The sequence below is a fragment of the Squalius cephalus genome (genome assembly GCF_949319135.1).
Source record: "Squalius cephalus genome assembly, chromosome: 1".
Classification (NCBI taxonomy): domain Eukaryota; kingdom Metazoa; phylum Chordata; class Actinopteri; order Cypriniformes; family Leuciscidae; genus Squalius; species Squalius cephalus.
Window position 1 is genome coordinate 26,663,068 of NC_137122.1, and position 24,930 is coordinate 26,687,997.

General features: G+C 37.5%; 3 protein-coding genes and 1 long non-coding RNA gene across 4 annotated transcripts in view; 3 read left to right on the forward strand and 1 right to left on the reverse strand.

The window, feature by feature from the left end:
- Nucleotides 1-804, forward strand: part of coro7 (coronin 7) — a 148,141-nt gene extending 147,337 nt beyond the window's left edge. The window contains exon 28 of the mRNA XM_079869401.1: nt 1-804. This exon is cut by the window's left edge and continues 411 nt beyond it. The gene's annotated coding sequence lies outside the window, so the exon portion shown is untranslated.
- A 1,396-nt stretch (nt 805-2,200) lies between these two features.
- On the forward strand, nt 2,201-13,261 carry pam16 (presequence translocase associated motor 16). Its single transcript, XM_079869812.1, has 5 exons — nt 2,201-2,313; nt 3,020-3,104; nt 4,652-4,788; nt 4,880-4,945; nt 10,520-13,261. The coding sequence occupies exons 1-5, from the start codon at nt 2,311-2,313 to the stop codon at nt 10,604-10,606; spliced, it is 378 nt and encodes a 125-aa protein (XP_079725938.1). The 5' UTR covers nt 2,201-2,310; the 3' UTR covers nt 10,607-13,261.
- Nucleotides 13,262-13,317: 56 nt separating this feature from the next.
- The window catches only part of glis2b (GLIS family zinc finger 2b), a 40,228-nt gene continuing 28,615 nt past the window's right edge, over nt 13,318-24,930 (reverse strand). The window contains exons 2-7 of the mRNA XM_079869543.1: nt 20,578-20,794; nt 20,371-20,501; nt 17,827-18,009; nt 17,611-17,744; nt 16,595-16,713; nt 13,318-16,520 (exon numbers count right to left, since the gene is read on the reverse strand). Coding sequence (XP_079725669.1) covers nt 15,802-16,520; nt 16,595-16,713; nt 17,611-17,744; nt 17,827-18,009; nt 20,371-20,501; nt 20,578-20,767 — 1,476 coding nt within the window. The 5' untranslated portion in view covers nt 20,768-20,794 and the 3' untranslated portion in view covers nt 13,318-15,801. The remainder of the gene's footprint in view (nt 16,521-16,594; nt 16,714-17,610; nt 17,745-17,826; nt 18,010-20,370; nt 20,502-20,577; nt 20,795-24,930) is intronic.
- On the forward strand, nt 20,781-24,724 carry LOC307157868. The gene is made up of 3 exons (XR_013821109.1): nt 20,781-20,824; nt 23,833-23,923; nt 24,000-24,724. It is a non-coding gene; the product is annotated as an uncharacterized lncRNA (long non-coding RNA).

The window sequence follows — 24,930 nt, forward strand, 5'->3', positions numbered from 1 at the left end:
ACGTGCATTTAAAGTACGACAGGGTTTTTTCTGTGTAATTTTTAATGATGGGCATGAGTTTTGTACTGCTTATTAACTGTATGATGACTGCATGATAAGCACACGCCTGCAACACAAAACCTCTGGATGTTTTCATTGGTGAAATGTGCACTTAATACCATCATTTGACTTTTGAAATGTGGTTAAATGTACAATAATACCGTGGTAGTTTGTGGGATTAAATGTCTCCACCTTTAGGTGCAAGAGACTTTTCATGTTCTTTGCGATATGATATATGATATGATGGTTTTTTAATATGTGTGGAACAAAACTTTCTGTGTACCTCTAATTGAATGATCTGGAGTCTGTTGAAAACACTCCTTTTTAAAACTGGAAAACGGTTTCTTTCTTTCTGCTCAGCCTCACGAACAGTATTAACACAAATCTACTTCATGAGGGTTTTTTCACTTAATCAGGTCTATCTCAAGGCAATACAACTCATTTTAACAGAAAGTGTTTACATATGTCAGGATCGTGCATGTTAAGGCACTTGTACCACGTGATGTCCTGTGCTTGACATGTGACCATGTACTCACACATTAACGGTTGATGTTAATAGATATGTTAATGGTCTGCTAAGTGTCTTTTTAAAATGTGTGCTAATTTTGTTACCAATCGGATGTTTTTGGGATGCTTTTTTCACGACGCTTGTAATTGCGTTCATTTTAACCCTTTATAGGCAATAATGTTTTACACTTGTCTTTTGGAATGGAATCAAGTCTTGTTGGAATGTTGCCTCAAAATAAAACCTTGAGAGCTGAGAAATATGGAATTGAGTGCTGTATTTAATATAATCACCACAATCATGTTATTAATAATTATATCATAATATGATTATTCTAAATTATTATCATCACGGTCATATTTTTTTCAACAAATTGTTATAGACACGATTTTCATCTAATAATATAGAAAATGTTACTTCTGTTTTGTTTTTAATTGTTTTATTTTCCAAAATTTACATTTGAGGTATGTTTGAGGTGTGTATAACTTGTATTACTAGAGCAAAACCATTCAAACAACCCATAAGAAATTTCAGAGAGAACCCATCACAAATTAAAATAAACTGAACAATTGTTATATTATATTATATTATATTATATTATATTATATTATATTATATTATATTATATTATATTATATTATATTATGTTATATTATATTATGTTATATTAAAGTGGTACACCATAGCATTCCAAGGGATTCAATTATTGGAGTTATTTAAATAATCTAAATATAGATAATTTTTCAGTCATTTTGAAAACAAATTATTATATTTATTTTACTTTATTTTGTTATGCAACAATAACAAAAACAAGACAAGACAGCTTGAACAATAATAGACAATAATGAGGGTACAAAACAAAAACACAAAGAATACTAAATTAGCTTAAATGTTTTACACCATAACATCTTACATGCAATAGAGTTTTAAGAGTTCCTCAATGGGTTTAGATACATATCAAACTCTTTCTTAAAAATAAAATTATCATATTTTATGGCGTCCGTCTTATGAAGGACTAAAAATGACAGAACGAAAAATAAATAAATAAATAAATAAAAGTAGAAATGAATAAATAAATGCAGAAATAATAGTAAAAATAAATACATTTTGGTAATATAAATGGCTATTTCTGTATTTTTACATGTATTTATTTATTTATTTATGCATTTCTATATGTATTTATCAATTTGGTCAATTAGCATATATGCGCAGGGAAAAATAAATGTAGAAATGTGGAAATACAGAAATAAATAAATGTAGAAATGTGGAAATACAGAAATAAATAAATGTAGGAATAAATAAATGTATAAATAAATACATATATAAATATATAAATAAATAAATATATAAATACATAAATATATAAATAATTGTATAAATGCATAAATAAATACATATAGAAATGCATAAATAAATGAATAAATACATGTAAAAATACAGAAATAGCCATTTATATTACCAAAATGTATTTATTTTTACTATTATTTCTGCATTTATTTATTTATTTCTACTTTTATTTATTTATTTATTTATTTTTCGTTCTGTCATTTTTAGTCCTTCATACCGTGTTGCCTTACAAACTGACTTCACAACTGTACTCCTATGTCAGCCTATGTCCTGCATTGACATCCTCCAGCCAGAAGAAGTCAGTGTGTGTCGTGTGTGTGTGTGGCTTTTCTTCGCCGGTTTTATCAACATTGATGGAGTTGCACGTGAAAACGTTCGTCCTCAACTGAAGTGTTTAACATCAACATAGTAGATCCATCATGGTATGTTCATATATTCATATACAGATTATGGTCGTTTAATGTCGGTAGCTCTATATTTAATCTCAAGGAATGATATCGAATGGGTCATTCGCTATCAGATAGTCTTATGCAACGACCTTGTACTTCATTTTCATAATAATAATAATGTCATATTATATTATGAACAGATCATGGTTATATGAGCGATTAATTCATATTTATGACTGCAGAAGTGATATAAAGAGGCTGGGTATTTTGTGAAGCAATGATGAAATATGTTGGCTTAAAAGACATATATATAATATTGTTTATTTCATTCATTATTAAACATTATTTATGATGACCCTTTTTATTATGAAATAAGAATGTGTTAGTCATTTTTGTTGGCTTAAAAGCCGTGTGTGTGTGTGTGTATATGTATGTGTATGTATATATATATATATATATATATATATATATATATATATATATATACACACACACACACACAAGTCTTTTAAGCCAACAACATATATATATATATATATATATATATATATATATATATATATATATATATATTGTTTATTTCATTCATTACTAAACATTATTTATGATGACACTATTTTATAACAACTTTTTATTATGAAATAAGAATGTGTTAGTCATTTTTGCTCCTCTGTATGCAATCTTAGGACCCTGTCCTAATGTTTTATGTTGTGTTTTGTATGTTTTTGTGTTCACACAGGCCAAATATCTGGCTCAGATCATTGTGATGGGCGCTCAGGTGGTCGGACGAGCTTTTGCAAGAGCTTTACGGCAAGAATTTGCAGGTCGATGCAAATTAATGCTGTATTATGTTCATTTATTTTCATATTTTAAGTCATTTCAGTATCATATTTATAATTAGTAGCAGGTTCATATTGTTAACATTTATCATTCATTCATTTATCCCCATTTTATAATTGGTAAATGCTCTTGTTGATAATATCTTATTTATTGATCTAATTTTATTTAAAGGGATTGATCACCCAAAAATTAAGTTTCTGTCATTGTTACTCACCCTCATGTAGTTCCAAACCTGTAAGACTTTCGTTCATCTTCAAAACACAAATTAAGATATTTGTTTGGCAAAAAACATAATTGTTCACGAGAGCACCACGACACATGCGTGTTGTGTTGACACGAGAGCAGACGTTGTTGCATGAACGCGTGTTGGAGATTAATATTTTGTAAGTAAAGTGGTAAATTATAGTTTTTTTTTTTGCTGCAAATCACTCGCGTCGCTTCATAATATTAAGGTAAACCACTGGAGTCACATGGATTACTTTAAGGATGTCTTTACTAGCGTTCTGGGGCTTGAAAGTGGTAGTTGCGTAGCTGTCAATGGAGGGACAGAAAACTCTCAGATTTCATTTAAAAGATCTTAATTTGTGTTCTGAAGATGAACGAAAGTCTTATCAGGTTTGGAAGGACATGAGGGTGAGTAAATGAAGGCAGAATTTACATTGTTGGGTGAAATATCCCTTTAATGTCTCAATAAAATAAATGAAATTTAAATAATAAAAAATAAAATAATTGTAAATTTAAATCTATCTTCATTCATCTAATTCTTTAATTTTGTGGCTCTTAAGAGGATATGACAGCATTACTAAAGTTTCTTAACATGACTTATTACACGGCTCTGTGGAATACTTGATTCTGATTGGTCAATAGATCCATCCAGTTATTCCCAGATAACAACCGCTCAAAGCAGATATCTCAGGCTCATCCGGGTCACTATAAATATTAAAACTCAGTCGAATCAATATTTTGTGTACAGTTATTTAAGTTTGCCATCCAGTATCGTAGACTCGCTCTCTCGTTTCATACAAGCGCAGCTGCTGCCATTTTGTGACTATTGTTTTATACACTGTTGTATTATGAGGTACAAACAGGTACGATTTTAAAACAGTTTAATCTGAAATCAATATCTCTCATCTCCATAATTATTTATGAGGCGAAATGCTGTGTAATAAGTGATATGAATGACTGTTTACCGTATCTCTTAAATGTCCGTCTAGTTTTGAACTTGGCGCGCTGCAACGGCTCTCTCCGTGGAAGCTTTGCGTTTAAAGACCTAATAAAATTTGACAACTCAGACCAATATTTTGTGTCTAGTTATTCACGTATGTGGCAAGTAGCCGTGTAATAAGTGGGATAATGAACATCCAGCCGGTTGTGATCGCTCCGCTTCGTGTCGGGGGTTCTCATCACCCTGTCAGGGGTTTATTCTGAGATAACAACCGGCTGGATGTACATTATCCCTTGCTTAATAACCAGCAATGTAAGGAATACTTGTGAAATATAACAGTAGTATGTTGTGTGAATGTGAATGCAGCCAGTCAGGCGGCTGCAGAGGCGCGGGGTCAAGCGGGAAGACAGTCTGCGGCTGCATCTAGTTTCACAGGAATGACTTTACAAGAAGCCCAACAGATCCTCAACGTCTCCACATTAACACCAGAGGAGATCCAGAAGGTAAGAGTCTGTTTCAGCATTATACACTTATTATTACCGTATTCTGTGACCAAATATGGTTTCATTTGATGTGCTTTCATTTTCTCTTCAGAATTATGAGCATTTATTTAAAGTCAATGACAAAGCTGTTGGCGGTTCTTTCTATCTTCAGTCAAAGGTAAGCAATGATGCTGTCAATCAAACTGATCATTTTTGTAGTTCCAGAGACATGTTTGTAGGTTTCTGTTAACATCAAGTAACAGGGTAGTACAAATTAAATGAGGTCAAGAGACATTTTGACACCGAACACTCGAAATATAAAGAAGAGTCGTTTAGATTTAATAAATTGCATTTATTTAAGTTGTGTTCTCATAGTCTTTTTCACAAATATGCACCAAGAGATAGAAAATCTTTTAGAAAAAAAAGAAATTAAGGCAATTGAATTCTAACATAATCTAAGAGGTCGTTTACACAACACCGTTTTCAACTAAAACCTGAAAACGTTTGATATATTCTGGCCGTTCGTTTACGCAACAACAACGGTTTGGGGTCCTGAAAAATGCTAACTTTTGAAAACGTGTTTTAAAGTGCACGTTTCTGAAACTAGTGTGTAAACTACAAAAACGTGAATTTGTGAAAACTGTGACGTCATATGCATGTGTATTACGTGTTTAGTCTATAGGTGTGTAGTAGGGGTGTAACGATTCATCAACTACATCGATGTATCGATTTATATTCCTATGATCCAACTACATCGATCTGTGCTCGGCAAGTTGGCCTTCCGGACGACATATATCGATCTAACATCGTTTTAAAAGGTAATGAATCGATTGTATCGATACTAGGAAATAACGCATTGGATTTAAGCACGTCAGACTTTATATGGATGTTTTTTCTTAGCACTTTTAATGATAAAGGCGTTAAACGTTACTCGATTCAGTCTGCCTATCTGTGACGTCATCGTGACGCGCCAGCAGCAGCGCAAAGACAACAGTCAAGCAGCGCAAAGTCTCTCACCTCAGAAAAACCACTGATCTATATGATCTACAGTGCTATGCATAAGTTTAGACACCCATGCTAAAGTTGACTTAAAAAGAGGAATAAAAAATCATCTTTTGGAAATTGAACTTTATGCCTTAATTTTAAAAAATTGGAAAAATCCATGAAGTAACTGGCCTTTAAAAATAAAAATCTGCCTGCCTCTATGGGAATTTAACATAGGGGTGTCCAAACTTATGCACCCTGTATTTTAAGGAAGAACATTTATTTATTTACGATACATTATTCATTCACAAAGAAAATTGGTGTCCTTAAAGGTTGGATTTTTCCTAATTTTTTTAATTAAGGCATTAAGTTCAATTTCCAAAAGGTGATTTTTTTATTCCTCTTTTTAGTCAACTTTAGCATGGGTGTCTAAACTTATGCATAGCACTGTATATACGGACTTTCCTGTCCTCTCAGCCGCTATACTGCAGTAGCGCGCACTCTTCAATTGCACGCGCAAATGCGCCGGCGCGCGCTGTATCACTTCACTAAAGCGCAAAAGAAATACGAGCATGCAATGTCGTAAATTAGTAAGTTAAGAAATAAAAGTAAAATACCAATAAATTACGTTATTGGTACGTCATGTGTGTTGCTATTTATCAGGTGCAGTTTCCATGTTTCTTTATCAGTTCTTCTAAGTATTGTGTATCACCATGGTAGCCTAATTGTTGTTGTTTCCATAACAAAATGCCACTTACTGGTTATTTTGTATATTTTTATATGACTGTGGTGGCTCATACCAAGACTGTATTAACAAAAACTAGTTTGGGACTGCTATATAGCTTAACCTCGCAGTGCCTACTGTTTATCAGTATTTGTCATATTCTTACTTTTCTTTTTTGTATGTTAAGTAAAGGGGGACAGAACTTGTGTGTCAACAATTTTTGTGTGAGCAAATGTATTATAATAGGCCTATATAATTTCCTAAAGAGGTGGGTCGCGGCTTGATGACCATGGGGAAATGTGGGTCCCATGGCCAAACTATTCAAAACATCATTCAATGTTGTGATAATCGTAATTAATAATTAGTGGTCGACCGATATGGGATTTTTAATGGCCGATGCCGATGCCGATATTGAGAAAGCAATCTGGCCGATTGGCCGATATAAGGCCGATACAATACATGTGAATACAGTAAATGAGAGACATAAAGAATATTGGTGAAACTAAATGAACATTTATTGTACATACTATTTATGCAAAATTCTTTTAGCAATAAAAAATATTTACTAAGAAATTAAAATGTAAACAAAAAGGTAAGGTAACACTTCAATAAATAAAGTTTTAGTGCAGCTTCTTGTCTGCTTTAATATTTACAGTCATTTTTTCAGTCACATAAATAATTACTGCTGCTTACTGCAGGTTACAAATAACATTTATCATTAATGAACCAATCTAAACAATATTCATAAATTAATGACAAAATAGTATGTGAAATTACATACATTTTATGTACAATACATAGTTAAATATAAATCTCACATAGTTTATTTACACTATTTACTTTAAACAGGTTGTTTTACTTCAAGTATATTTAAATAATAATGATTTATGTGTTTAGTTTTGCTTGTTTGTTTTTTTAAAACGTTGCAAGCCGTCACATGTATTTGCATGACATACATGAACATATGAAAATGTATACTACACACGATATTACTCCAATCATGGATAAATAAATACAGTAGATACTGTAGTGCATAACATTTTCAAGGATTTATTTTTAAACGTAATATTATTGCATAGTGTCCTCCTCTCATCCACCTCACGCGACCACTGATCTGTAATGCACGCGAGTGACGCGACCCAGCTTTTCCGTGCACGCGAGTCCGTTGGAAAACAGCGTCTAGTTTAAATGTAACCTGAGAACAGCCAGTCACAGGATTTTTATTTGTTTGTGAGGTAAAATGTTTTCCGTTTTGTTTGAATTCGTTTATATCACATCTGTGACCGCCACTGGAGCTACCGCTGGGCTGCGGATCTGACATATCACGGTACTGTTTGAATAGACTCTGCTGCACGCCGGAGTGTTTTTGTGTGTAACACAATGTAGCGTCAGGTTAGAAAGCGAATGCGAATCAGACATTCTCTGATGCGAATGGTCATTTACTGTGTCTGTCAGATGTCTGCTTCACTTCTGAGTGGCTTGTCTTACGGTGCTGGGCGGAGCAGAGCGATTGTATTCAGTTCATTCACGCTCTCTGTTCGCGTCAGTGGAAAAAAGCGCTAATGCACAGTCACAAACTGTTTTGAAATATATCGGCCAAACGGAAAGATTTATCGGCCGATGCCGATATCTAAAAAATTCAAAATATCGGCCGATAAATCGGCCTCGGCGATATATCGGTCGACCACTATTAATCAGGGGTGCAAACAGCGCGCTTTTCGGCGCCTCCCGCTTTTTTCACGTCAGTTTGGGTGACTTGTGTGAATCGTGCAGATCCGAAGAGTTTTTTTTAAGGGGGGGGGGGGGGGGGGGTTTGAGAGGGTCTGATTATAATTTAACCAACAGTAATTCTGGATTGCGTCCACCAACAAGTAAATAGGAAATAAGCGAATCAGAACACTGCGCGCCAAACCAGCAGTATGTGCGCAAGCGTGAACCACTAGTGTTTCTGTCTCACTCTGGATCTGCCACTGCATCACATTTCTCTCTGCGTGGCGTGGAGTGTCCGTTTTTATGTCGGCTCTCATGTTAACTGGTTAGCAGCTAGAGCTTGTGTTAGAGCACAATGCCTGCGTGATACACACACTTCTCGAGCCGCGCCGAAACCGCGTGCTAGAAATAGAACCGCAACCGACGCCTATTTTTCACGCGACACGCAAGAGTGTTGGAAGTTTTCAGACAAAATAGAAGGCGCAAATACATATTAATAAATTAAATTTTGGTGCTTGAAAGTCTCTCGGTTTTGACAAATGCATATATAATTGTAATTTACAAAATAGGCTTAATTATCGATTTTCAAATATTGCCGACGTTGTTTTTGCTGTATCAGGCTATATATTATGTTTAACATCCAAATGTAGATGGTCTGTCGGCGCACAGAGCCACGCAGTCGTAGACAGCACGTGAAGTTCGTGAACACCGAATTCCCTTTTCTTTCTTATCTATTTGTGTTTGAACAGACATGTGCACGAAAAAATAAGCCAGTGTCCGTCTCAACGAGTTTCCCCGTAACGCAGTCAAAATAAAACGGCATTCGTCTTAAAGGGACAGCACCCAATATACCTGCAGCTGTTTGTGTCACCAAAGTTAATCAAACAACAAAAGAGAAAGAGAAAAATCACGTTTTGTCAAAAGATAAACTGTATTAATACTTAATACAGTTAATTTACCTGAAAAACATAAAGCACTGCTTTATTTCTCGTGTATTTGTGTTTTATTGTATTTATATTTGTATTTTGTTTATTAGTTTCTATGCAGATGCACTAGGCCTACCCTACACAATTACCCCAATCATCCTAGAATTATTAATTCTTTACAAAAAGAGCTATTCAAATCATCAGGTGAAATTGTTTTCAGGAAGTAGCAGTAAGGCAAGAAGAAGAAGTGCAAGATAGTTTTTCAAAATTTTATTTGACTATGTGCCTAGGGTGGGTTGGGGATGGTGGCAATGTAGTACCTGGATATTTGACGCGGGACGAGGGCTTCGATTACCTCTCTCTTTTTTGACCATACATGTGTTTGCACCCCTGATTAATAATCACAATTACAATTTCAAGGGAATAATCGACAATTATAATTTTTGTCATAATCGTGCAGTCCTACTTTATTCAAATAAAATCTGTGATAGCATTTGACATTAATTGTTGTTTACTTGTTTGTTTATATCCATAATTAATTGATACCTGATTCCCTTACAAGAATTTTTGGCTAAAAAGTCACTGAATCGATTTCAAGTCACTGAATCGTTTCGGATCGTGTCGTTCTAAATGAACCAATATCGTCCTTGAATCATATCGACAACCACGAATCGCGATTCGAATCGTTGTTAAAACGAATCGTTACACCCCTAGTGTGTAGTGTTTCTTTACAAAGTGACATCGCCATCTACTGGCCCGACATGAATAATACAGCATTTTTTGTCCTTTTTGCTTTGAAAATGTTTGAAAACGCGAAAAACTTCAGTTTTTAGTAGGGATGTACGATATATCGGCCACCATATTGGTATTGGCCGATATATGTTCATTTTTAATGTTATCGTTATCTGCCTGATAAGAAAATTTTTCAGATATATGACAGCCGATAAATAATGGATTATTTCCTTCAGCTGAGAGACACTTCAGATGAGCACCGTTCACCATGATGGTTTTGAATTGATTGAAATATGATTGAAATCACTTCAAAAAAAGGAAAATATAGGTTACATAAAATGATAACATTATAATTGTGTGCTTGGGACGTGGCTTTTAATTGTTTGTGAGACTTTTGTTTTTGTAATCAGGCTCTCGAAAATATATATATATCGGCCAATATATCGGTTAACGGCTTTCAAATATAAAGAATTATCGTAAGAAACATCCATAGTTTTTAGTACATCGTTGTCGTGTAAACGTACCCTTAGAAGTTTCTTAACCTGTAAAGAAGGTCAAATCTGTCCTTACTGATCTACTTTTAGAATCAGCAGTTTGAAAAAAACACGCTTGTAATTACCAGTAAATCCAGCGACATCAGAGAAATAACGATGTATTTGTGTTTGGACTCTTGTAGGTGGTGCGAGCGAAAGAGCGTCTGGATGAAGAGCTCAGCATTCAAGAGCAGGACCAGAAGAAACCACCACAGCAGCAGCAGACATGATCTCCATCCTCACGTCCTCCCACTGTAATTATCACCCAGACCCCCCAATAAAGCCTCTTCTTTTTCTACATCCAAATCTCAATCATTTCTTTATTCATCCGTCACGGTGGATGAGTATTTTCTGGACATTACGTGATGGAATGAAGGAACTTCATCTGGAATGTTCTAGAATGTTGGATCAGGGATTTGTTGGACTTCAGCCAGAACTTTTCAACGTATTAAAATATGTCCACTACTGTTTGGGGGCTGTAAAATTGTATGTTTTTGAAAGAAGTCTCTTATGCTCACCAAGGCTGCATTTATTTGATCAAAAATACAGTAAAAAAGTAATATTGTGAAATATTACAATTTACCTTTTTTATTGTAATTTATTTTAATTTATTCCTGTGATCAAAGCTGAATTTTTAGCATTATCACTCCAGTCTTCAGTGTCACATGATCCTTCAGAAATCATTCTGATATGATGATTTGATGCTCAAGAAACATTTCTGATTATTATCAATGTTGAAAACCGTTCTGCTGCTATACTTTTTTTCATGATTCTTTGATGTATAGAAAGTTCAAAAGAACAGCATTTGAAATAGAAATCGTTTGTAACCTTATAAATGTCTTTACTGGCACTTTTGATCAATTTAATGCATCCTTGCTGAATAAAATTATGTATTCATCCATCTGTACATGTTTAACGGAATGATCTGGATTCAATACAAGGTGAGCTGTTTCAACAACATTTCTGGCTTGATGTAGTTTACCACAAAAGGTCATTTAAAACTGTGTAAAACAAGTTATCTTCACTGTAATTCAACACTTGAAGTCTACAGGTCAAAACATTTTGGATTTAAAAAGCAGTTGTGGGTGAATGAACTGAAATAATTTACCGAGTGGATCTGTTTCCAGCTATGAAAGATTGGCCAGACAAGGTTAGTAAGTGATTTTATTACACCTATCATGAAGACACATTCATGTTTTAGTCGTGGATGTACTTGTGAAACATTCTTTAAATTTTTTATCGCCATTTAACATCTTGCTCATAGACTTCAGCTGTGTTCACTCAAGCAGGAATATTGTTAAAGAGTCACACCATAAATACTGTCAGTGTGAAGCAATATACAACAAGTGTTGCCATTTACTGATTGATGAAATTTGGGAATGTTAGATTATCCTTGCTGGTTGCTTGACACATATTACTGTAAAACACACGTGTATATATAAATATATACTCAACGTCTCATCTGTGAGTTAAGACCCTAGTCTGAGTTAATACTGTAAACATTTCAGCTTTCTGTACACGAATGTCCCAAACAAAAAAGACGCAGCAAAACACAATATTTATATATATATATATATGGCAAATGCAAATTTATTAAACATTTGTTTCTTTTATTTTCATTGACATCCTTATCAATATCGTAATAAAATTCCTCTAAAACAGGAGCACACACACCTATGTTGTACCAACTGGAGACTTTTACAGCTCTAAAATTCTGCATGTTCGGCTTCAGAACATGATGCTGGGAAAAATATATATTTATTTATTTATATATATATTTATTTTCATATACTGTATTACATCTACATTTCAACTATAATAAAAGGCACTTGGAAAAAAAAATTAAAATACTGATATACAAAAATGTGCAAAAAAGGAAAAAAAATACAAATGGATACTGGCCTTTCCAGGCCATAGTCTTTTTGTTAACCCTTTGTGCATCTCTGCGTCAAGAATTGTGAAACTATTATTAGTTTACTTTAGGAACAGAGGAACTTCTTTACTTTTAGTGTGAGCTGATTTTATTTTTTATTTATTCTAATATGGTGCTTAATTTATGTACCGTGTGTATTTATTTTTTTGTACATCATTTGTGTTTAACTGCATTTAATATTTAAATTTGAATATCTAGCTATGACGTCATCCCTGCCATTGAATGTATTGCTTAAGTCTCTCACATACAGCTGTAGTAACGGGAACGCACCATCATTTTATCGAGGCCTTTGGAGTCACCTGTGAGAAAACAGTGCGTCTGTCTTCAGAGTGCTCAAAGGGTTAAAGGTTCAAACAGCTTATCTGATATTGAACATTGATGTAGACCTTAACAGGTCTGTGTCAGGATCAGCTTTCTCCAGACAACAACATGAGGGGAGGGAGTAGGAGAAGGTGGACAAAGAGATTTCCAGCTTGTTGGAAAGACGCAAGGGTTTATAAACATGTCATTTCCGTTGAACCCTCCTAAATGCACGTGGATGTGAAAGCTCTGCCAACCTGAGAGGATTGTGTTCGATTACTGCACGTGTTTGTTTTAAATGTGAGGGTTTTTGACTCAAACCCTTCCTGCAATCTAATCGATCACCTCCTCCTGTCATTTCTCCCTCTTTCCTCTCAATTCATCAGCTGGAGAAAGCTGAACATAGAGTAGCGATAGCAGAAACGAAGACATAAAGCAACTTCAACATCAGGAAATGTCACGTCCAAAACAAAAGTCAGTAAAACAAAACAGCATTAATTGTATAGTTTCCACAAACAATAAAAGAAAATAATTATGGAATAAGACTCTTGAGTGTAAAAATGGTCTGGAGAGGAGGGTGGGGGGTAACATGCTTTAAGGAAGTGCGATTATTTCAGTCGGAATGTTTTTACATTCGTTTGTTTTCTAAGAATTTTTTTTTTTTTTTTTTTGGCAATCTATGGGGTGGATAATGGCTGTTATTGAAGGATGCTTTAACTATGTCATCTCTGTTACAGAGAGGACAAAGACTGTTACGTGCCTGAGTTCAGGAGAGAGGACTTGATCAAGAGTGTTATTTTAATCTGAATGAGGTCTTGATGGCGACAGGCTGATCATTAGTGGAGGATGACAATGACTGCATTAAGTGTCTCTCACTTGACCCACTTCAGGAATTCAATGCACCTCTCAACACAAGCATCAGGACATTGCAGATAGCGTCACAGAAGGTTGATTTTGCTATTTATTAATTCATATAGAATATGAATATATGATGATTATTTTCTGAACGTCATGACATGCCTTAAAAGTTGTGTTGTATAACTTGATGTTTCTAGATTTGCTCAGAATCAGTTCAGAGTTTTCATTTTCAGTTTGTATGATGCACAAAATAACACATCTGGGGAAAATCTGAAGCAAATGGGGTCAAATGTGAAAACGTAGTTCTTGGAGCGTTGCCTTAGAACATGTGTGCAATGTGACGTCAGGAGTTACCCAGAAACTTGGCGCTTTGCTCAACAGTGTTCGATCCATTGGAGAAAGTTGATGTGGGTCATGTGAAAGGGTCTTAAATCAAAATGCTATCTTTTGGACACCTGGATATTGTTTTCTGCACTTTATTATTAAGTCCCTTTCTTCAATCTCTGGGTATACATTTAGATTTTTAGCACAGTGATTTAATATGGGACAAACTATGAAAGCAAAGTTCTGTTAAACAAACTAGGCCCTTAACTGATGCGATACACCCAAACTGGTGTATTGCAAGTGTCAATGTGTTCATTGGGTTGTGGATAGCTGTTATTTTAAACATCCCACTGTTCTGCATCAACCAAAAGTTCTTCGTTTTACCCTGCCAAGCTAGTATACTGCAAAGCAGGATAATACTGTTAAATCTAGCCCTTTGTTCAGCTAGTAGAGTGCAGTACATTTGATGACCAGAAGATGGCACTATTTACAACAATGCCATGTCCTATGGGGCGTTAGCATGACTGCTGGGTGAGTTTGTGCCCTTCTATGACTTAAAACTCAGTCAGTCTGAGCCTTGTGTCTGTAGATCTCTTATTCAACAAAATAGAGCTAGTCAAGGTTTTCTATTTCCTCCTCCTCAGAGGACAGATTGTCGTACATACTTGTCTATTTTTATTCAATGATGTATGCTTACAATGCAGTGACACAGCTAGCAGCAAATGCAAGGTTCGTCATATAGCTTGCAATAGCATTGAGCTAAGGAAGTTCACTTGCAAGGGATGCAGATGGTGCCTGCTGACTGAGGTGGGACTTGGGACAGTCCGAAGCAGGAGGGTACCAAGTGTACAATCCTGCTCCTGGAGGGCCACCTTGCAGGAGAATTTAGCTCTAGCCCTAATTAAACACACCTTAACCAGCTACTCAGTGTCTTTAGGATAACTAGAACTTCCAGTCAGGTGTGTTGGAGATAAATTTGCAGGAAAGTGGCATTCCAGGAAAAGGATTGGTCTGAAGGGTAAACAGATGCTGATTGTTGGCAAGTGAACGAGCTGCTCTCGTTTGACCTACGACCTCAGCACCTCTCTGCAAACCTGACCAAACCCATACGAGTTAGCCTCAAAGATCTCTAGCTTGCTAAGCTTAGAGGTCTTGTTGTAATGCACGGAATGGCTTGAAAAAAAAATACCATACATTTGTGTCTTTAGTGTGTTGCGTACACTGTCGTCCAAAAGTTTCTCTTACACATAAATACACAGAAATTGTCTCTTGAAGCAAGGGCACAGATTCTCAAGTCTGCTGTTTAGATCAGTGCTCTCATAAAAAAGAAAACAAAGTGTATAAGACTTGGGGTGTCCAATCCTGCTTCTGGAGGGCCACCTTCCTGCAGAGTTTGGACCAAGGGTGGGCAACTTTGGCCCTTGAGGCCCACTGTCATGCAGAGATTAGCTCCAACCCTGATCAAACTCACCTGATTGTAATTTTTGTGTAGGTTGTTCAGGTGTGTTTGGTTAGGGTTGGAACTAAATCTGCAGGACTGTGGACCTTGAGGGCCATAATTGCCCACCTCTGGTTTAACCCTAACCATAATCAAACACACCTGAATTAACTGACCAATTAATCTAGGTCATCAGGATTACTTGAAACTTCCAAGCAGGTGTGTTGGAGCTAAACTCTCCAGGAAGATGGCTTTCCCGTCGCAGGATTTGATACCCCTAACCCCTGGCAATAAAATAAGCCAGATTGAGAATGAAATGGAGGTGAATGTTTGGGCTCTTTCCAAACTGTTATGGTGATTTAGTTTCCTCGTTATTACCACAAGAAACAGGTAGCCAGGTCTGTCTGAAAGGTAGAAATTAGAACCGAAGTACTAAAAGTTGAAGAAGATGGCGTCACCTCCATGCAGAACTGAATTTGCTTTGTGAAAACCCCCCTCAGGCTTGCCTCTGACCTCTGACCCCTGTTCTCTGACCCCCACCCTTCCCCTGCCGTTCTTCTGGAATGTCATGCTCAGTTGACCACAGCTGGCTTCAGCACCACCTGGCCAGAGGGGATGACAACCCAAGACAGGGGGTCGTGAGACACTCCCGTAGACAAGTTGAGTACGCCACCGTGGATCTCGTCCTCGCCTTCCTCGCCCCTGGTCTTGCCCTTGGCATGGTCCCTGCGCTCCGAGCCCAAAATGGGAACCATGGGCAACCCCAGCGTGGAAGATGAGAAGGTATGAGAGAGCAATGGTGACTTGGCTAGGCCAAGTGGGGAACCACTGAAGGACAAAATGGGCGTCCCCCCAAGCCCAGCTGAAGGGGAGCTCGGGCAGCCCAGCGTGCTCAAGTCCAAGGGGCGGGGACTGAGGGGGGACAAGGGGAGGGAGCCTCCAAGACCCTGCAGACCGTGACCACCCAAAAGAGCAGCCGCAGCACCAGGAATGATGATGTGGGCCCCGCTGATGTAAGTCAGCTCAGATTCTTTCCCCACCCCAGCGATCGGCCCTGGCTTCATCAAGGAGCCCACCCCACCCGGACCTCCCTGATCCTGGGCTACAAAGTGCCCATGAGCCTTGATATGCTTCCTCAAGGAGCTGGGGTCCGTGTAGCGTTTCAAGCAGCCCACCATCTTGCAGTAGTAGGGCTTGTCCACATAGTGTGTGCGTGTGTGTTTGAACCGGTCACTGGAATTGGAGTAGCGCTTGTTGCAGCCCTCGTAAGGACAGATGTAGGGCTTCTCTCCTGAAACACAAGCACCAAGTTAGCCAGATCATGCAATCTTCATGTACTATCTATACTTTTATCTTGGCACTGACCTGTGTGTGAGCGGTTGTGAATCTTGAGGTTCTCCAATCGGGAGAAGCTCTTGTTGCAAGTTGGACAACGGTGAGGTTTTTCATTGGTGTGAGTGCGGATGTGGATCAGCATCTTGTACCTAATGAGGCAGACATTAGACTTAAGGGTGCATGTTATATGAAACTTAAAATTGGCTGCAGTTGCAACATTTTCCCTTCCAAGGAAATAAACCTAAAAAATTGCTTATATGGTTAGTATTAAAAAAAACTAAAAAAGACTTGTATTAGACCACAATCTTTGACTTGTTTGACTTTATCTTTGACCTGTTGTTCTGTAAAACCCTAAAATAAGATTTTGTAGATATTGTTATTTGATAAGACAAAAACATTCATTAAGAATAGGACTTTTTGCAGTGTTGTGTATAGTGTATGGTGCATGTGTGGTGCCTGTTGGTGAGTCCCTATATGAAGCGTTTTCAGCCTGCAACTACCAAGGGGGCACCAAACAGCATGAAAGACCCCCCAGAATGCAGATTTATTTGTGTAGGACACCCATTTGGCCAGCAGCAGCCCTGGTGGCGGGAGAAGTTGGTGCTCCTCTTGTCATCTCAAGTTGCACTTTCTTATAGTGACCATTTGACTTTCTTTTTATTTGCAAATATAACATTTTTACTTGCTTTTAATTTCTATATTAGTGTATTTAAATGTTCATTTAGTTTAAATATGCATGGCTCCTTTTAGTTTCTTGAATATTCATGGTTACTTTTTAGTTTATTAAATATTAATGGTTACTTTGTGATCTTATAATTTAAAAGGCAAATGTGGTGTTTAAAATGTAAATATAATTGTCATTAGAAACAACAACAGTTTGTTTATTTTTCAGCATGTTTTATAATATAAAGTGTTTGTTTAATGTTTTTCATTTAAAAGTTTTATTTCTACTGTATTAATAAATGATCTACAAATCATGATAAAAGCTTCACCAATTATCAAGAAATGAAAACTGGATTACTGTTGTATAGGGTAAAGCTACACACCTGGCGTTGAATCCCCGTCCTTTGCGTGCACACCCCTCCCAGTGGCAACAGTACCCAGAATCCTTCTCAGGCTTCACATGGAAGTCGTTGACATGATCCACCAGGTCTTGCAAGGAGTCAAAAAGCAGGTGGCACTGTGACATGATAAAACATGCACTATGAGCTCAGGTGAAAAATACACTTTAGCATCTGTGTTGAACTGCTTCAATTTCTCACCTTCCTCCAGCGACAGGCCAGCTGTTCATCTGCGGAGAGGTCTGGAGAAGCTCTTGTGTCCCTGGGCTGCCGAATGAACATGGAGGAAGGCAGGTGAAGCCCTCCTCCTCCTCCAATGGGCACAAAGAACTGAAACGCTTGAGATGTGGCTCCTCCCTCCACGTAACGGATATGAGCCGAGTCCTGCGGGAACCAAGCGAGAAAAGGCAAACATAATTCAAGCCTCTTTATCTTTTTTACAGCAGGACAGTGAATCTAGCAATAGTTGTTAAACTGACAGTAACAGGAGCTACAGGAGGTCCGTGTTCTGTAATTGTCCTCACAGCAGGAGACTCTTAAGAGCGTTTTGCTGGATGTGGCAGCGCATTGTCCTCGTGTTTCTGCCCCCAGCTGTGCTGATCTGAACACTATGCTCAACCACAAATTTTAGACTTTATTGAGAGAAGCGAGATGGCAAGCCACCAATACTACAGAATAATACATAGAGCTTTGTTTGTTTTTTTGCTCCCTTAGGGTGCTTTTACACTGGCAGTTTAGTTTGAAACAGCGCACGGTTCGCATTAAAAACTTGTAATGTGAAAGCTGTCATGCGGACTCAGGAGAGCCCTGGGGTACCGAACCGAAGACTACTTGTAGGAGATGGTCTGAGATCGGTTGCACTCGAACTGTGGCTCGATCGTGTGAATGTGAAAGCAACTCGGACTTGGGTGCGCACTTGTTCAGGAAGGTAAGTAACCTGTGCATGCATATTAGCTGATATTAGCCGACATCCTTAGTTAAAAAAAAACAGTGGTGATGATTTACCTTGGATACAAGTGAGATTGAGTCAGCAGTGTAACTATGTATATGTAACCGGTCCTACTCGACCCACTATGAGTGGGATTCGAACCCGCGTCTCCGGCATGGGAGGTAGGCGCTAACAAGGACATTAAATAACGCAGTCTCTAGCGTCTGTTGCTAATGCGCCTCTTGAGATCAGGGGAGTGAGGTTTACCTAAACAACTCTCAAACATGGAAACAGCTTATGGCACAAACGTGCTATATGAGTTGGCAAAGCTTAATGCTTAGTGTTATAGGGATGTGTTCATATTTCTCATCCTACGTGTGAGCAATAGTAATAGTGATGCTTAGGAAGAATTAATTAGAGGAGAAACAATGAGGACTTTGACTGCACAACAGTGTCGTTGCTGTCTGGGAAGGTTTTGGCTATGTGAGAAATGTGCATGGAGAATTGTGTAAAATGAGGCTGATTGCTCTGCTCTTCGGTGGTGCCATCATCTAAGACCTGGCCACTGTTCATCCATTGGCTTGAAGGAGGGGTGGCAGGCATCGGAGACACACATAGGCACAAAAAGCCATGCATCTCATTCCCAATTCAATTTTGAGTGAATTGAATTAAGCAGAAAGAGCTCTGTGTGGCTGTACCTCGCTGTAAATCTGATTTAACCTTGTGTCCCAGCCGTCAGCCCCACGGACAGGGAAAGAGAGACACTTTTGTGAAGGGACACAGGGGGCATTTGATAAGAAACAACACCACATCTGGGTCAGCGAGGGTAACATATCTGAATGTCTCTGTCGAAGGGAGGTGGAGGACGGGCCGGTGCATGTAATGCGCTTTAATGCTAATGACCCAAATCGAATCACCATCAGAACTGAGTCTTTGGCTGCTTCTTAGTCTCTAATGCCGCTCCTCACCTCTGCTGATTTGCTTAATGAGCAAGATATCTCATTTAAGAAGTAGTAAACCTAGTCTAAAGATCATTATAATAGATTAAAGGGACACAAAAAAAAAACAAAAAAACAGTTGAGTTTTTTCATCTTGTATTTAAGTTAAAATATCTACAAATCCTTAAAACAAGACACATGTAAGATTGCATATGAAGATAACTTATTTTAAAACTTTTTTTTTTTTCTTAATGCACTGGCAGATTTTTTTCTGCCGAAAATACATTAAAATAGAAATATTGTAAGATATTATCACAATTTAAAATAGCTATTTAAAAAAAAAAAAATCTATTTTAGAATGTAATTTATTCCTGTGATCAAAGCTGAATTTTCAGCATCATTACTGCCGTCTTCAGTGTCACATGATCCTTCAGAAATCATTCTGATATGATGATTTGATGCTCAAGAAACATTTCTGATTATTATCAATGTTAAAAACACTGCTGCTTAATATTTTTGTGGAAAGCATGATTTCAGTATTCTTTGATAAAGAAAGTCCTTTGTAATGGTATACATGTCTTTGCTGTCACTTTTAAACTTTTAACTTGTATTAAAGATACATTCTGTAAAAAGTTTTATATGAAGCAGTGTTGCGTCTTATTTTTAAGATAATTTTGCTCTTGAATTTTATTTCAACTGGACAAAAAGTCAAAAAGCCTTGTTAAAAACCTATGAAGTCATCTTTTCAAATGGTCTGCAGCGTACAACCCAAAATGTCACTTTAACGGATCAGAAAACTGAGTTTTTGCTACTAATAGTACTAGTAATATTTAGACTTAAGAAGCCATGTTGTGCTCTTCCCAAGTGTTGTCGACTTACCCCGTGGAAAATGTGAGCTGACCCGTTCCCGTTGGAAAGATCCGGAGAGCAGGCGGTGTTGCGGGAGGACGGGGACATGCTGAGGTCCACGGCGGGCGGTGTGGGGGTCTCGGACTTGTCCTGCAGGACACCTGCAAACACACATCTCTGTTATACTCCCTGCAATTATATTTTATGTCATATTATACAGAATCTCTCTGTGTTTACCTGTGTGTGGGGAGGCAGGAGACGCTGGAATGATGACTGCGGTACCGTCGTCTGCCATCCGCAGCTGCCCGGCCCCCCTGGCGTGTATGGGAGAGGGAGTGAGAGTGGGCGGAGACATGGTGCCTCTGTCCCGCCCACCGACACGCCCCCTGGGCACCTTCAGGTCCAGTGGCTCATCTAAGGACAGCATGACAGCATGCGGACCGGAGCCTGAAACCTTTACAGACAGACACAGAGAGCAATTTAGGTGAGAATTTAAACGAATCCTGTAACAGTAGGACATTTGTTGCATGAGAGCAGTGAGCAGAGTTGTTGCATTCATAATACCATCATGATTTTCATGAATCCAGAAGTGCTCCATAAGTGTAGGTGTAATGGTTATCATTCAGATGGGAAGGTTGTTTTGTGGATTTTGGTGACAGTTGTAGAGGCATCTCTACTTTTTAAATGTAGTATGTTTTAATATAAGATATGAGCATCAAAACTTAAAGATGTTAAGGACGTATTGATGACAACTATCGGAAGAGTTTAGCATGGTAATGGCTAATAATGTTAATGTATTTAGTCTTGGGGGAATAGATGTGCTCCTCTGCTGATATTGCTGCTGCTGCAGATCAAGAACAGGACTTGCTACTGCCAATAAATACATGACACGCTGCTGTGAGCAAGACATACTGTATAAATAGCATCTATGAAATCACCCATAGCAAATCTATACAGGTGGAGCTGGGGAAGGTGGAGGGTTTCAGAGGAACTCATTGGTTTCATTGGCTGGTGTTGTGGTTTCCAAAAAATATTAAGTAGCACAACTGTTTTTAACACTGATAATAATCATACATATTTCTTGAGCATCATATTAGAATGATTTCTGAAGGATCATGTGACACTGAAGGCTGGAGTAATGATGCTTGAAATGAATGAAAATTCAGCTTTGATCACAGGAATAAATTACATTTTACAATATATTAATATATACACAGAAAAAAGTTCTCTTTAACCCTCTGGTGCTCTTCGGTTTTTAAACCAAAATTTTTCGGAATGGAATGGGAATGGTACGAAACTTGGTAAAGGTTTTGGCACTTGCTATGTGAACACACACACACACACACACACACACAAAATCATGGACATGAATCGAAAAGGTTAAATGGTCCTTAAAAAAATAGTCACACTTGTGCTCCTCAGTCAAAAATGACCGCATTGGAAATGAATGGGAGACGAATTTCATCTTGTGGAAACTTTTGGTACTGCCACCAAACAAAATCTTACTGATAGCTCATGTTTTTGAGATTCCAAACTCAAATTTGGAACACAACTTGTATAGATTTGTGGATTTGATTTTATTGCAGTTTTAGAGTAAAACATGTTTTTGAAAATATATATTTCATATTCAAATTGAAAATAATATTTTTTGGGCATTTTTCACAACAATAAATGTAAAATTCTGTAAAAAAATTTAACTTCACTTTTTTTAAACTTTTCACAATAATCTGCCAAGTGTCGTCTTTGAAAAGAGATCAAACACAAGTCTGTCCTCTAAAACATTCAAGAATTATGACAGTTTAAGTTGGAAAATCATAAAATCCCCTAAAAATACAAAATATATAAAAAAAAAAAAAAAAAAAACATTTTCGAACTATAAAAATTAATTTAATTTAAATAAAAATAAAAATTTGGTGAATTTTGACCGAAATGCGAAGAGCACCAGAGGTTTAAATTGTAATATTTTATCATTTTACTGTACTTTTGATCAAATAAATGCAGCCTTGGTGAACATAAGAAACTACTCTAGTGTACTAAATTGCATACTCCACGTAGTGTGTGTCCTATATACTGTGGTGCAGAAATAGTGTGAGTGGTATACAGCTGTATAAACACAAACACACACAAGCGTCCTGAATTTCACCAGAGACATTCATACATTGCAAGAAAGTTTTGTCCCTCTTGCTCTATGTCTCTCTAAACACCACAAACACACATTCAGCCCCTCTAAAAAACCATCCCCGATCTCCTCACACAATTACTTCCCCTCATTCCCCCCACCTCAAACTGTCCTCACAAAGCACACTGGCAATTACACCCATTACTGCTTCCACATTCCTCCCGTCTCCATGTGAAATACAACATTCACAAAGCTCCACCTTTAACCACAGTTTCACATCTCTTTTTGTCTGACATATATAACATGCGTCCAGTCATGCTGAATGGCTCTTTGAGAGGGTTTAGCTTGTGCCAACATGAGGAAGGTCAGCGAGGTCAAGGCAGCGGGTGACCGAGTTCAACAACCCAGTCGACAGGACCAATAATCAGCAGATAACCGCACACACAGAGCAGCATTATCAACCAGATCTGTGTCTTCCGCCCCACACACACACTCGCGTAACATCTTCTGACCCCGAACTGTGTCCTGAAATGATCTGTGTCCTCGGAAATGTTCTCAAACACTCCATTTTTTTGGTCTTTGATGGCATGCCAAAGAAACAGACAGGCAACAACTTGCTCAGGAAAAAAAGAAAACGCTGCTTGGTCACAAGAATAAACAGGTTGCGTCACGGCAGGAGTTAATGTGCAATCTGTAGTATCTCCAGCCGTCTGGTGTTTTTTGCAAGAGTCCTGAAGCGGAGAGGTTACCCGTGCGGCGCTATCTCAGACTGGGGTGCGGTTAGAGATGTGATATGTGTGGCATGTTAAGGGTTTAGTTAATGATTTTCACATAATTGTGTCTCAATGCAGCGGTTAAAAACTCACTCTAGCTCGACTCTATTATGTACTCAGAGCTTCCAGTCAGAATCTAAAAACAGCATTCACAAACACATATTTCTGAACGAATCGGAACATTTAACAAGAAAAAACGTGTTGGGAGGGACTTGATTTAATCCAGTAGGATTTGAAGTGTCAGGTGGTTGAACAATTACACTGTAAAAAGTGAACAGTTGGATCAACTTAAAAAAATTACTTAAATTGGTAACACCTAAAGAAATTAAGTTTTCTCAACTTAAATTATCACGTTTTTCATGATAAAACATGATAATTTAAGTTGAGAAAACTTAATTTCTTTAGGTGTTACCAATTGAAGTAATTTTTTTAAGTTGATCCAACTATTCACTTTTTACAGTGTAGAGGCATTGTGGACATTTAAGGTTATGGATTTAAGGTTATGAAGGTGAACACTAATTTATTACTAAATAACATGCACTGATGAATTGTGAACAATAGAACCAGGAATGTACTACAAATGTATAATTGAATTTCCAGTGAACTCAAAGACCTTGATCAGCAGTTTGATTAAAGATGGACCAGCAAAAGAAGGGAAGACCTCCAGGGAACTTCATACTCCATAAGTCTGGTAATTGTATGTATGTTCAAGTGATTTTGGTCAGTACGATATAAACATTTTGGCAAATTCAACGTCTTTCTCTCAGTTTCACTTCTAGATAAAGAACGGATGTTTTTTGCGCAAACCTGTTGCTAAATGAGGATATTCTGACATCGCCATTCTTCAGTACACTAAAATGTGCCTAAAAACATCATACAGGGATAACATTCACAATGACAACTAATGTTCAGTACCAACTACAGTAGCTTCCGCCATGATTCCTGAGCTCCCACATGGTTCGGTCAGAAGTTACCGAAACAAAAGAGCTCCTCACACTGGATCCGGCTGGATCCATGTGTAAACCATTACTAGTCCATGCCTAAGGCCAGCTGCAATAAATCATCTCTTCCTTATTTTAATTATCCCCCAAACCGTCCACGTCCGACCCCCCTCACAATGGTACGATCCACCCGTTTAAGAGAAGATTCTTGATGAGGAGGGGGAAGTGGTTTGGTTTTTCTGCTGAAAGAGACCAGGTGATAAATGGCTCTGAGGAATTAGACGGGTCGGGGTTGTGTACTTTTTCCACAGGCTACAGATTTATAGTGCTTTATCATACAGATTCATAAACACCTAACAGCATAAGTTCTTCATGCCTGGATCAGCCACATCCCATCTGAGGTTAAAGATCAACCGGTTCGCTACACAAATGCAATCTTTTGTATAAGAAGGGATGATAAAAGCATTTCATCTGGCATATTTGGTTTTTTGAGACACACTTTTGCTTGCATAAAAACATGTTAGACTAACAGTACTTCCCCCAAATGTTGTCCCAACTAGTTTATCAGAGTCTGAACAAATTGGCTTAACATGCAGTGCAGCACAAGTTAATTATATGTTTGTTGTTAATGTATTTACAGTATGCTTCAACTGCAAAAATAAAATGAATTACAATAAGACTCATTTTTATTATTATTTTTGGTAGTTATACGTTACAACATGTACTTACTATAGTAATAACAGTAAATTATGCATAA